Source organism: Apteryx mantelli, chromosome 1, assembly GCF_036417845.1.
Source record: "Apteryx mantelli isolate bAptMan1 chromosome 1, bAptMan1.hap1, whole genome shotgun sequence".
Taxonomy (NCBI): domain Eukaryota; kingdom Metazoa; phylum Chordata; class Aves; order Apterygiformes; family Apterygidae; genus Apteryx; species Apteryx mantelli.
The window spans coordinates 131,820,180-131,832,665 of record NC_089978.1 but is presented as its reverse complement, the minus strand read 5'-3'; the positions used below and the strand labels follow the sequence as shown (position 1 = coordinate 131,832,665).

At 43.0% G+C, this 12,486-nt stretch overlaps 1 protein-coding gene across 1 annotated transcript in view; it reads right to left on the bottom strand.

Moving 5' to 3' along the window:
• The window catches only part of SLC22A15 (solute carrier family 22 member 15), a 43,778-nt gene extending 37,987 nt beyond the window's left edge, over positions 1-5,791 (bottom strand). Inside the window, exon 1 of the mRNA XM_013950239.2 lies at positions 5,705-5,791. Within this exon, the coding sequence (XP_013805693.1) occupies positions 5,705-5,791 (87 nt within the window). The remainder of the gene's footprint in view (positions 1-5,704) is intronic.
• Between the last annotated feature and the right edge of the window lie 6,695 nt (positions 5,792-12,486).

Sequence of the window (12,486 nt, the reverse complement as noted above, 5' to 3'; positions counted from 1 at the left end):
AGAATTATTTTAGGGAAACTGATAGCAAGTTAGCTGTTTAAAATTAATCAGTAAGGAAACAGTTATTAGAGTTTAAAACTTCTGTGTTATATCTGAGAGTTAAGAACCCCATTGCTAATGAAGCAGGTCACAACTCAGCATTATTATTTCAGATTTTCTGCAGAATATAAGACAATGTCTGCATCAGCTGCACTCAAATTTTCAAGGCTATAACTATAATGTGAGAAAAGATGAGCAATTGTTTCTTTTAAGGAACAGTTAAGGATCTTAAAGAATTACAGAAAGACAGAACACATGGGATCTTGGCTAAATTTCTGGTTCCTCTGGCAAATATGTTTTATTTACCTAAGGTCAATCCCTAAACATTTCTGTCTTCTTTTCATTCCCATTTTATATGGGACACAATCAGTTTTACACCAGGGAGTCTTGACTAGCATCTAATTCATTACACATGAAATGAAAGGTAACATATGACCAAAGAACTATGAGCTTTTTCCACAGAAGATTTTTTCCACACTTAAGCATACAGTAGGACTGCTCTTCACTTAGAAGTTCTCCCAGCTTTCAGATAGGAGCATCAAGTAAATGAATAACTGCATACCCTAATTATTTTAGGTACGTATAATGGCCTAGTTTATTTTTCTTCCCAAACAAGAATAAGCTATACCAGAACAAAGAATTATATTCAAACACAGTTGCAATCGCTCTAAAGCAACATGATTCTTGAGTATAAACATACTTTGAATAAGATACAGTTCATGAGAAGACATGGAAATAAGAAGCTTATCTCAAGAAATAAAAATTGGGACTCCATAGTATATCTGTTTGTATTCATGCCACATATGAAACCATCTCTGTATAAGTGGCTGCAGATGTCTGAAGCACATACTGTGCAACTGTTTTTGAGAAGCAGTCACAAGGGGACTTAAAACTTTTACTTCATCACAAAATATGAAGAAAAATGAGAGCCAAACACTGAGGTAATCAGAAAGGGAAAGAAGGTTACACAGCAATTCTGTGAAGCCATTTTTGTATTTGCCATTTTGATTACATACCACGCAGATTCCTGTAGTTGAATTATGTCTAAGTTATAGTGCAAGTAACTTGGATTAGGTAAATAGTGTATCCTGATGAAGCACCCCAGCACCCTGGGCTAGTAGTTGTAATGCAAATCATATAATACCAATCTCTTTCCTTCGTTTTAAACTGTTCATCACAATTCCGATTTGTTGTTTTGTACTTTCTATTCAGGCACAAACATAATTATTATACCCCATCAAAGACTGACAGTAAGCTGTACTAATTTATGATGAATTCTAACTAGTTCAAAGAACAGCATAACAGACTCAAGCAAATATAATCATTAAAAGAAGACTCACTGTCAAAATATTTTGTTGCTGTCATTACAACTACAGAGTAGTGTCTTGTGCCATTTAAGATGTAGAATTTGGGGGGGGGGGGGATAAGAAGTATTACATCAAGGAAAAGAATTTAAAAGCCTGTGTATGGGATTACACCTGCATGCTATCTGAAGACAGGCAGACACTATTCCTTTTGCATTACTTCTAAAGATTCAGGAAGAACCTACTTTACTGTGGCCACATGTCCTAGTATCTGCTTTCCTCAAAAAAGCTGTGCAGATGAGCTGAATAAAGAGTAGCTTCCTCCACTTGGATATTTTAATGACAGAAATCATACAAGATCTTACTGCCAATAGAAAAGGGATGGTAGCAGCATCTCTTATTAGGCTGTACTGCATCAAGAATGCCTTCGCCTTTAGTCAAAATGAACTATTCTTCTTCAAGGAACTTGATTTATTATCTTAACTATTTTTCCAACTTCCTGCCAGGTAGTGATAATTCCCCATGCTGGGGAGAAACAACACCCTAGGTAATCATCCATAGCACTGTACAATGCACATGCTACCTAACTTTAGGCAAAGGCTTTTTCAGTTTGTAGACAAGACCCCCCTCTTAAACTCTAGAAGGTTTTAAGAAGCCTTTTAACAAAGGCATAGTAGCAACATTTCCGTTCTCAGATTTCTGTGAGAGGTTCAGTTTGGACTCCAGCACTCCTGTAAGTCAGGTTCACAAGCCAGTGAAAATCACCTTCAGCTATATATGTTGAGTCACAAGAGACCAAGAAACATTCTTTAATATGCCTGTGCACTCAAGCATCTGATCAAGATGAGAGACTTCACTTAATGTTGCTTCGTATGTGTTAAACATGAACATCAAATGACACACCGTTCTGGGAAGGAAAACTCAGTGTTTTTAATACTGTTTCTTCAAAGGGTATTGAGTAACCTCTAGTAATCAATAAGTGTCAAGCAACTATTAGCAGCTCAGTCAAAGTAAAGTAGATGCTATTTTAAAAATTATCAGCTCCCTTTATTTCTCCCTCACCTTTAAAAAAAAAGATACACTGGAAATAATGGACTAATAGAGCCTCAAATTCATATCATTAGCCTGGCCCCACATTCCCAAAATAAGGTAAGTTTGGTCTTTGAGTAGTTCCATAGATTTTAGAACATTCATTGGTATCTTTTCAGGAAACTGTTTCTCTGCATTAGCTATCATCACTCCATTAAAAAGTTAGCAACCACTGCTACACAACATTCCCCCAAATCCTCCAAAGTCACATTATGGTGGTACTGACTAAACCAGAGATAGCCTAATGCAGTAGCCATTTCAACAAGTTAATGAATAACAGCAGCAGGTAATGCAGAAACAATACAATAGTGAAGAAGTGAAAATACCTTGCAAAGGTGAAATACAGCAGACTGCAAGACTTGTACTTAAGCTAATTTTACATTGACTACATGCAAAAACATTTTTCCATTTGTTCTAATGCAGATGCATCCAAGCTCTTTAACTCCCCTGTAGACAAGACTGCAGGCAACCTTGAGTTTTTTCTGCCAGAGTGTCACTAAGCTTGACCCATAGGTCTAGCAGCAGTTCACTCAAGCCCACATGAAAGCTGTCATTTGCTAAGTTTCACCCATACAGACATGAATGTTTGGTACAATTTGTCTCAAAGAAGTTCTGTGAGCTACACTAGGTTCACAGTTGAAATTCAGAGATCAAATATGAAGACTTTATTCTGGCATATCAATCAAGTAAGGCCACATAGTAGTAGTAGTAGTATACTGTAGAAACTTAAATGGAAGAGTAGAAAGACACTGGAAGATAAGGAAAAATAACTATAAAAGGAGTCTGGAAGTCAATAGATCAGAAGTATCCAGAGATGAGAAAAGCACAAAAGCCTACAAGAAAAGCAGAAAAGTTGTAGCAAATCTTAGGAGGAAGCATAGAATCTAAACTCAGTATATTCACATTAGAGCCAAAGGGATTTGTAAGGGTGAAGACAAAAATAGTTTAATCCCCATGGTACTCTTATCTTTAAAAGATAGAAATGTTTTGATGTAAATATGCCAATGCAAATGCACAAGGAAGCTGAGGGAGCATGTGGGAAGAGGAGACAGAGAAACAAGCAGTAAATTGGACTAGTAGGTAAGTGGCAGAGCCAGCAACAGAGATCAACAGGAGTTTTCATTCACCAGCCAGATGCTACATTTAATCCAGTAAAGGGATAGGAGACCATGATTACCTAATTCCACGTCACACACACCAAACAGATTACTTCACTTTGGGTTCATCCTTCAAAGACTGATGATAAAGCAGACCGAAGGCTAACACCAGTCATGGCACCTGCCTTCAGTCTTGCTCTAGCACATCCTGGTGACACATTATGTAACTTGGCACCATTAAAGGAATGCAGAAAGCAATCAACCACCCAAGCAGAAACCAGTTGTATAAGTCAAAATCTATTCACTGACTGAAAGACAACAAGCTTCGTATCTAAAACTCTTACAAACTCCAGTGCCTAAATGGATTTGAAGCATACAAAACACATCAGTCAAGGGATGATAATCATCAGTAAAGTTCAAGTATTAAAGATAGCACAAAAAGAAGAACAGACCTGCACCTGTTCCCCTTGTTTCTTCACAGTTAATTGGAATTATAAATGTATTTATAAAGATATTTCTACTTAATTCTCCCATCAAAAATGCAAGTTAATCCACTAAAAAAAAAAAAGTATTACAAAATAATTCAGTCATACTATTGAAAACTCCAGGAATACAGAGCACTTGTCCTGGTTGCAGTTTGTTTCAGAACATGACCAGCACTTAAAGAAAAAGACCTGAAGACTTGAGGTTAGGGAGTCAATAGATATCATACAAGCTGTATAGCCAGTTTTCCAGCAGAACCAGCTCTAAACAATGCCTAATGTTAAAGCCTAAATCAGTTAAAGAAAAAAAACAAAGTGAGAGAGAAACAGTACAAAGTCTTTGCTGGTTGCAAAACTATGATGACAAACAACTACAGGATTCCACAACTGACACAACTGGAGATCTGAACTTTTGGGGCACCTTATCAAGTTTCTTACCACCTAGTTTCTGATAAATTGTCAGTCCCCAAGCTGCCAGGAGAAAACATTTTCAGTCTCTCACAGCTTATGGCTGTAAGTTCTTCATTACATATAAAATATTGGTCAGAGGGAAAGACACTTAAGTCCTCTTTTTTCTGCAGCTGTTTAGTTTTCTCTGTCCCAGCTGGTACATTTCCATAGCAATAGTAATTCAGTATTAGTCAGCCTAGTTGCATTCACTACAATTAAGTTTTTGAAGAGTTAAAATGGAGTAAAACCAGACTTCTGTCAAATTCAAACTATACCTTACACCTAGACCAGACTAGGAAGATACACATATTCTTCTCAACTTCTTTTTCCTCTCTTATGGGAATGTGCACAAAGATGAAGCAAAGCAGGAAATAAAGAATGACCTAGTGGCAGAGCACATGACTTGGTCATGCAGTCTCTGAATATTAAAGCACTCCACTGTTACCTAGAGCTCCATTTTTATCACCGAACTACAAATATTCCAGTTTTGAATCTCACAGCAACATAAAAATACATACCTGACTGCCCAAGAAAAGCAAAGCCTCACCCAAATGCCTGGTGTAGAGGCCCACTGAAAACTCTCCTAAGAGCTAAGTCAAAGCAAATCAGAGTACCAGTGCAGTCACTGCTTATCAGCAGATTAGATGACAGTTTCTGCACACAGAGCTGCCAGTTACCACCTCAAGCTTTTTGAACATTTCCACAATCCATGGACATCCTAGAAAACACTGGACTAGGCTCCTAAGTCTAGGTTGTGTAGGATCCACATCAGAATCTCTGACAGAAGCCCCTATCTTTCAGCCTACCTCATGGAAATCTCAATTTACTTCCACTCCAACCAGCCCATCATCCGACAAGTGGCCGGCTCTCCCCACTCCTCAGACAAGGGGACACAGAGAGCACCAGTCTTTTGCCCAAACTGTACCCTGCATAAGCTCACTCTGCCTCTGGAAAGGGGGTCACCTTCACCCCAGGAGCAGAACAAACCGCTGCAGGACAAATCCAGAGCAGGGGATCACCACCACCCCTAGCTGCCCTCGGCAGCGAGCTCCAGCACCACCCTTCACACCAGGCAGCACTCACCACAGGCACACACACCCGCTCCTCGAGGCGGCAACCGCCAACGGCACACCCATGCTGTGAGGGTGGGGACCGCCCCCCTCCTGTCTCCCCACGGGCGCCCACGCATAAGCCAGGGCACTGCCCCCCACTCCTGGCAAAAAGGTGAGAGGCGGCGTCTCACCTGGAGGAGCACGGCCAACAGGACGCACAGGTACACTTGGTAGGGCCCCATCTGCCCCACCAGCGGAAACGCCTCCTCCACCTCCATCCCGCTCCCCGCCCGCCGCGCAGCTCCTGCGGGCGGCCGCCGCGCAGCGCATCCCCGGCCCGGCCCGGGGCGGGGCGCAGAGAAACGGCCGGGCCCTCGCGGAGGAGGAGGAAAGGGCGGGAGGCGCGAGGCGGAGCTGGCGCGCACGCGCCGGAAAGCGCGGCTGGGCGACAGTCCGGCCAGGGGCGCACGCGCAGCCACCCCGCACCCCCCACGGCGGCCGGCGAGTGAAGCGGAAACGTAACGGCCGCGGTGTGCCGTTGCGAGCATTGGCGCAAGCGCAGGCGCAGGCGCAGGCGCAGGCGCACGGGGGGGGGGGGGGAGGGAGAGTCCCCGGGCAGCTGGTTGCAGCGAGTGGGCCCAGCGTAGGGAAGAGGGGTGCTAGGTGAGGGGGGGCTTCCCGTGAGCTGAGGCAGCTCCAGTGCCCTTTTTTGGGGAAGGGGAGAGGGAAAGGGGCATAATCCCCGAATCACAGTTCTAAAGGTGCGCCCTGCACACCTTTGCAAGAGGGCTGCTTTGAGCTCACGCTGAGGAGGTTGCTCCAGGCTTTGTAGCGTTCTCCTGCACCAGATTATCCAGTTTCTTCATGAGAGCACGGTCGGAGTCTGGAGTTTCAGCAGATTTACACCTTCATAGACCAATGTTAGCCCTGTGCTCACAGCTGAGGAGCTGTGAGCATAGTACCTGCTTGCTTAAGTTCTGTAAATTCATACAAGGCCCTTAAATGCTGAGGTACATCAAAGGTGGGATTTTCTGTTAGCATACTTCATAGCATGCCTGCTGTTTAATGGAAAGAAAACATATTGGAATGAGATTGCTGTATAGGTGCCACTACAGTTAACTTCTGGTCCTACCGGAATCATGTTGTTCTTGATCTAGTTCCCGTTGAGGACAGACTTCTGTCTGTTATGACTGTCTTCATAAAACTGTAATAGTTGTTATTATGTGTTTTATGAAAAGAATTTGCCATTGCTTTAGAGAGCCTGCATTGTGAACATGTGATGGAAGTTCTCATTTAGAAGTAATGGGGGTGGGTTGAAAGACCAAGGTATGTGAAATCTACTTAGTGGGAAGGGAGGTAGACACATCCGTGGCAGGCTGTGCAGTGCTCAAAGAAAAGAATAGTGTTCATGCAAAGTAGCCATGAACTTTTCACAGTCCACTTTCATTCCATCTTTACAATAAAACTCCCAACAATGTGAAACAACTTAGATTGTTGACACTTTTTTCCTGGTGGTACTAAGAAGTAGCAGCAACATCTTTATGCTTGTTGGGTTTTTTTGTTTGTTTGTTTTTTGTTTTTAATGAACAACAGCTGGGGGAAAATGAAGAGAGCTGTGTTGTGAGACATGACCTTTAGGACCATGCCAGGAACCTGGGAAATAATATCATTTCCTTGCTATAAAAATCTCAACAAATTGACAAGCATCAAAGCAATTTACTCTTAATGTGAAATTCACCTTTGCCCTAAGTACTTCTTTTCATATTTGAGGCTTAGTACAGATTGATTAAAGGCAAAACAGCAAAGGATTTCTGAAATGTCAGGACCTTTCAGGTGTTCATCCAGCCCCACTTGTCTCATTTTATTACTTGGCTAAGATGCAGAGGGAGCTGTTCCGGTGCTCAGGACACTCATTGCCTCTCCCCTTGCACCTTTTCCACCCTCCCAGTCAATTCAGCTGCACTATATGGCAATTGCAGCTTTAATTCAGCACCAAGGAAAGTTGTTGCCATGTACTCTTAATCCCACCTCAGCTCAGAAGTAAATTTGAGCAGAGTTAGGGGAAGGAATATATAGATTTTGCTTACCCCAAGTCAGGAAGCAGAAGGATGCTGGGCAGGCACACAGGTATTGCCTCCCAAATCTCTGTGCTCCTTTCAGCCTCCAGGTACTTCTCCTCTCCTCTCGTTTAGGACCTCAAGTATTCCTACATGGGAGGTTTTCTTCCTATGTTATCTGCTTCCTTACAGCCAGCCAAGCTATAGGCTCTGCCTACCACCTGGGCAGCAATTAGAACTGGCAGTTTTCTGATGTATTTGTCTCCATGTGATGCTCCCTTCCAAATGATGCTCTTTTTCTGCTCCTGCCATGGCTCTGCTGAGATACCTCTAACTCCTGCAGCCTCCAATCCTGACTGCAACAAGGGTACTGGGTAGTCTTTAGGCAGCCCATACCATGCAGCAAAAAGCAATGCCTCACACCCAGACAGGGGAGACACAGAGAACAGTTACTGGGGAGCTGTCTCCTCTTGTCTGGGTGATTCTTGCTGTCCCTTCCTCTCCTGCAGCTACTGTGGCCATGCTTCTAAGTCTTGGTATTACTTTAGCATTCAGCTGGAGATAGGTGTTACACACCTGGACGAGGGGCCAAGAACCATATAGCCAATAGGAAGCTAAATAAATTCAGTCCTGAGAGTGACTATACTGTACAAACTCATGCACGGCACCACAATGTCTCAGTTTTGGCTGTCAAAGGTTGTGTGGTTTGTTCACTTCTTCAGGAGTCTCTACATTGCTTTTCTGTTACTCTGGGGCAGATTATATGGTATCACATGCTTCATCACTTATACAGGCTGACATCTCTGGTGGTTTCCATGTCCCAGCTGTGACTGAACCCCTCATATCCCCACTCTGCTCTAAACTTTACTGATTTTGGTTACACCACCAAAAATGCCTGATTTTAACAGGGATTTGGCTTTTCGGGTTTTGCACTAAACCCAGCAGATTTCTGACCTGAGTGATGGCAGAAAAGGGTCAGCCTAAAGGATGGGACTTGGCAGGAGTGGGTGCACAAGGTTTACCTGTGTGACACTGACCAGAGGTATAAAGCAAGGAACCCAGCTGGAATGTAGTAGGGAAGAGGAAGAACTGTCTGGGATGCAGTAAAATACCCACTGACCATCACCCTAAACCCCAAGCACTCAGGTCACTTCACATCACATTCTGCAATGACCATGTGGTGAATTTAGACAAAAACAGGCTTTTTCATCTTCCTGATTTTCACCAACACTGAAAGATCTCTGCACTGTTGTTTTGGAATGGTTTGGATGCAATGTTCAGAAGTTTCAGCGTTTCATTGACATAATGATAGGGCTACACTCAGCTTGGCCAATGATCTCTCCTCACTGGAGTCCTCAGATCTTCCCAGAGTGTTATTGTCTGTGATGTTCATTAACGCGCAGTTTGGTCCCTCCTCCTCCGCATTAATAACCATGTCAAATAAGAATGGTCTTAATCCTGTCTGTGGGGAATTTTTCTTTTAATGAGTGAGTCAGGCTTCTTACTCAGACATAAATATGTTATCTCCTAGGTCTTCCCACATCTCTCCCAAACCCTCTCTGTTACTACTGCTTTGTGTTTTTGTTGCACTTTAGATGTTTACATGTCAAATCCATGTAAGCACCACAAATCAGAGCACCATATGGCTTCTTTTCAGCCTTTTCTGAAATAATCATTTCTGTATGTTCAGCCCCTTTCTCTCTGTATATGTTGACTGTCCAGAGTATTCAGAACAATAGAGCTATGTAAATGCAAAGGAATTATCCAAGCTAAGTTTTTCTCCCCCCCTCCCCCCCAAAAGCCATCTTAGAGCTAGAAACCCATTCCAGTCCATTGCAATTGTTTCCCACTTTGTTGTATTCATTCACAGTAGTTCCTGACATGGCTGATAATTTTGCCTTGGAAACACAACCAGTAATAGTTTGAAAAGAGACCTTAAAAGAACTATTGATGTTCTCATCTTCTAGCTGGGGATTTCTGACCCAAAGAGTGGCCACACAGATCATTGATTCAGCACTTGGCACAGCTGAGGAGATCTAACACAGATCTGCTGCTGATAGAGGAAGTTTCAGCTTGGTTACCCAGGTACAAGCAAGCTGTGACACTGCTTAGCCCAGGCTGTTGTGGATGCTAGAAGAACAAGTGGCTTCAAGTAGAGACTGGAGAAGTAAACAGAAGGGAACTTCACTGAGGTTTATCAAATGCAAAGAGAACCACCTCTGGCTCCAGAAAGTCCCTGAGACACAATCACTGGAAGCTGATATTTGGAGGAAGTACTTAGTATATTTTTATACTCTTGCCTAGGCATCAGTTTTTGGCTAACTGCAGGAGATGAGATATTGGGCAAGAAGGACCTTTGCTCCTATCCTGCACAGCCACTTTTATGTTCTTGTGCTTCTTCAGGTTCCCATCCCCTCAACACACAAGAAGTTTCCACTGCATCAGATGAGCTGAATGCTGAATTGAATGACTAAGCTCTGACTGAGGCAATGAGAAGTTCTTGCAATAGTCCTTGTCAAGGGCTTTTTGCATCATTTCCCTCCAGGTGCAGAGAAAGGTGGAGGAAACCTCTTCCATGAGAATATAAAAGAATTACAATTCAAAGAAACAGTTACTATTAAACAAGCCTAGGGTTAAAGAAGGGTTCCTCCTTTAGGATGAAAATAAAGCAGGGGTTCTCTTGCTCTCCTGGCTTGGCCTGTTCTACACCAGCATGACAGGAACAGTCAGAGAGGTTTTTTGGTACCTGCCAGAGTGGTTGCCTTTGCTGGCTTCCTACTATGGAAAAAGAAGATTTTTTCCAACCAGACTAATCAGCTGCATGTTGCAGCTGGCTTACCCCATAATACTATGCAAAGCTAGCATATGGCTCATTACAATACACCCTGACTAAGTGTTCAGCCAAACAATCCACCAAGGCATTTTTGCTTCTCTGATGTGCTGTTTTTGCACACTTTTTGCAAACAAAGCAACAAACAATTCCTTTGGAGGCACTTTTCAATTTTAGATGAGGTTTGAGGATGCTGAATTTCTGGCTGAACTGTGAATGATGTTACAAGCTGATTCCCTGTCCCGCACTAGATGGACAGTTGTCAGTTGCAAACCAACTCCAGTTCACATTCCAAGGGAATCCAAGCTTTCCCACAAATTGTGCATCTCTGACAGTGGCCAGTCATCCTCATGATGGCTCACCTGGCCATGTCCCAGAGTGCAGATCTGTGTCCAACACCTGCCTTGGCCAACAGAGTCTGTAACTAGTGTCCTGTTCCTACTCAGTTTGCCTTCACTTAGACGCTACCTGTAGTGTCCACCCTATGCTGGGAGTTCTGGTTTCACCACTAACCCCTTCATGAAGTTCAGGCTGAGCAAAGGATTTTATAAACCACACTTTTTTGCTTAAAGCATAGTTTAAAGTTAGAGATTTAAAAAAGAAAAACAAAAAAGCCCTTGACAAGGACTGTCACAAGGATTTCAACAGCTATTTGCACTCCAGGAGTGCCACATAGTGCAATTCTGCTCAGTATATCTGGACCCCATGAAGATTTCCTAACCACTGCTGCTTGCAAATTATCACAGGAGTAACCTGTCCTTCAAAGACAACTCTAAACTGCAAAATAAGGCTTTTGGTGCCTTCCAGCTTCCCAAAAGAAGTGAGAAAAATCAGGAAAACCCCTCAGGAATGAAGGTGTAAAGACAGCCAGGCATCAAGACAGGCACCCTGGGCATCAGGTAGAAGCTCACAGTCAAAATTGGCAGAAGTTTGGAGACACATGATAGCACTGTGGCAGCAGCATAGAAAGTCTCATGAGGCCCTGCTTCTCTGACCTGCTGGGTTTGCACAGACTGTCCTGTGTTAGATGAACTAGCTCTGGCCTGTCCAAAGTATGATCCAATGAACCGTGTAGACATACCTTAACCTTAGGCTTCTGCACAAAAAGAGAAAGCATCTATGTGTGAGGGGATTCTGCATTTCAGCTCTAGATTTGGGAGATAGGGGTGCTTATTATGTTAATAATCAGGGTGCTTAATCTCATTTCAGCAATTCAGTATTTCACCATGAATGCCAGAGAGAGTTTTTCTGTAGATAGTAGTAGTAGGGTGTTTCTCCAGACAACAGGTATGCACCCTGAGGGAGTCCCCAAAACACAGGTCTCGGGGACATCCTCTCTCCAAAGAGCTATGGTTCTCAAGAGCTCTTGGAATGATGTAGAAGCATCTACAAAAAAAAATCTTCAAAGGGAAGACCTTGCCCAACAGCACCAGGAAGAGGCAGTGCACAAAATCAGAGTTTTGCAGCAAAGAATGCTTTTGAATTTGTACAGCTAGGCAACTGAAAAGGAGAATTTCAGGTTCTTCCCAATACCCAAGGAAACAGCAAGTTTCAAGTCATTCTCTTGTTCAGACATTCCAGTTCATATCTGGGGAAAAGAAAGACACCAAGCCCCTTACCTAGAAGGGCATCCCAGAGAAACAGCTGGCTTTGCTCTGGTGCTCCTAGACAACTGCAGTCAGAAGGGATCTCTTAGCCATCCATAGTACTAGCTTGTATTTTCCCACAAGACTCATATGAGTCAACCTTTGCCCCCAAAATTTGCAATCTGATGGAAGACATGGATCAATAAGAGGAACAAGTGACAGTGAAACACAAAGGCGGTAATATGAATCCAAATGAATACACAAGTTAGCTGGATGAAGAAAGCATGGAGACAATAGGTTTTACCACTAAGGTAAATGGTAAAACACAAATAAGAAAACTATGCTGGCATTGAACTACCCATTACAGCTAATAAGTACTAGCAGATTTCCCTGGGCACTCAGGCAGAGAGAGGTCCTGAGGAAGGCTTTCAAATGGAGTGGATTTGAACTATATGGGATTTCTCCAGCAGAGGCAATGACACGAGCTGTTTCATATGCTC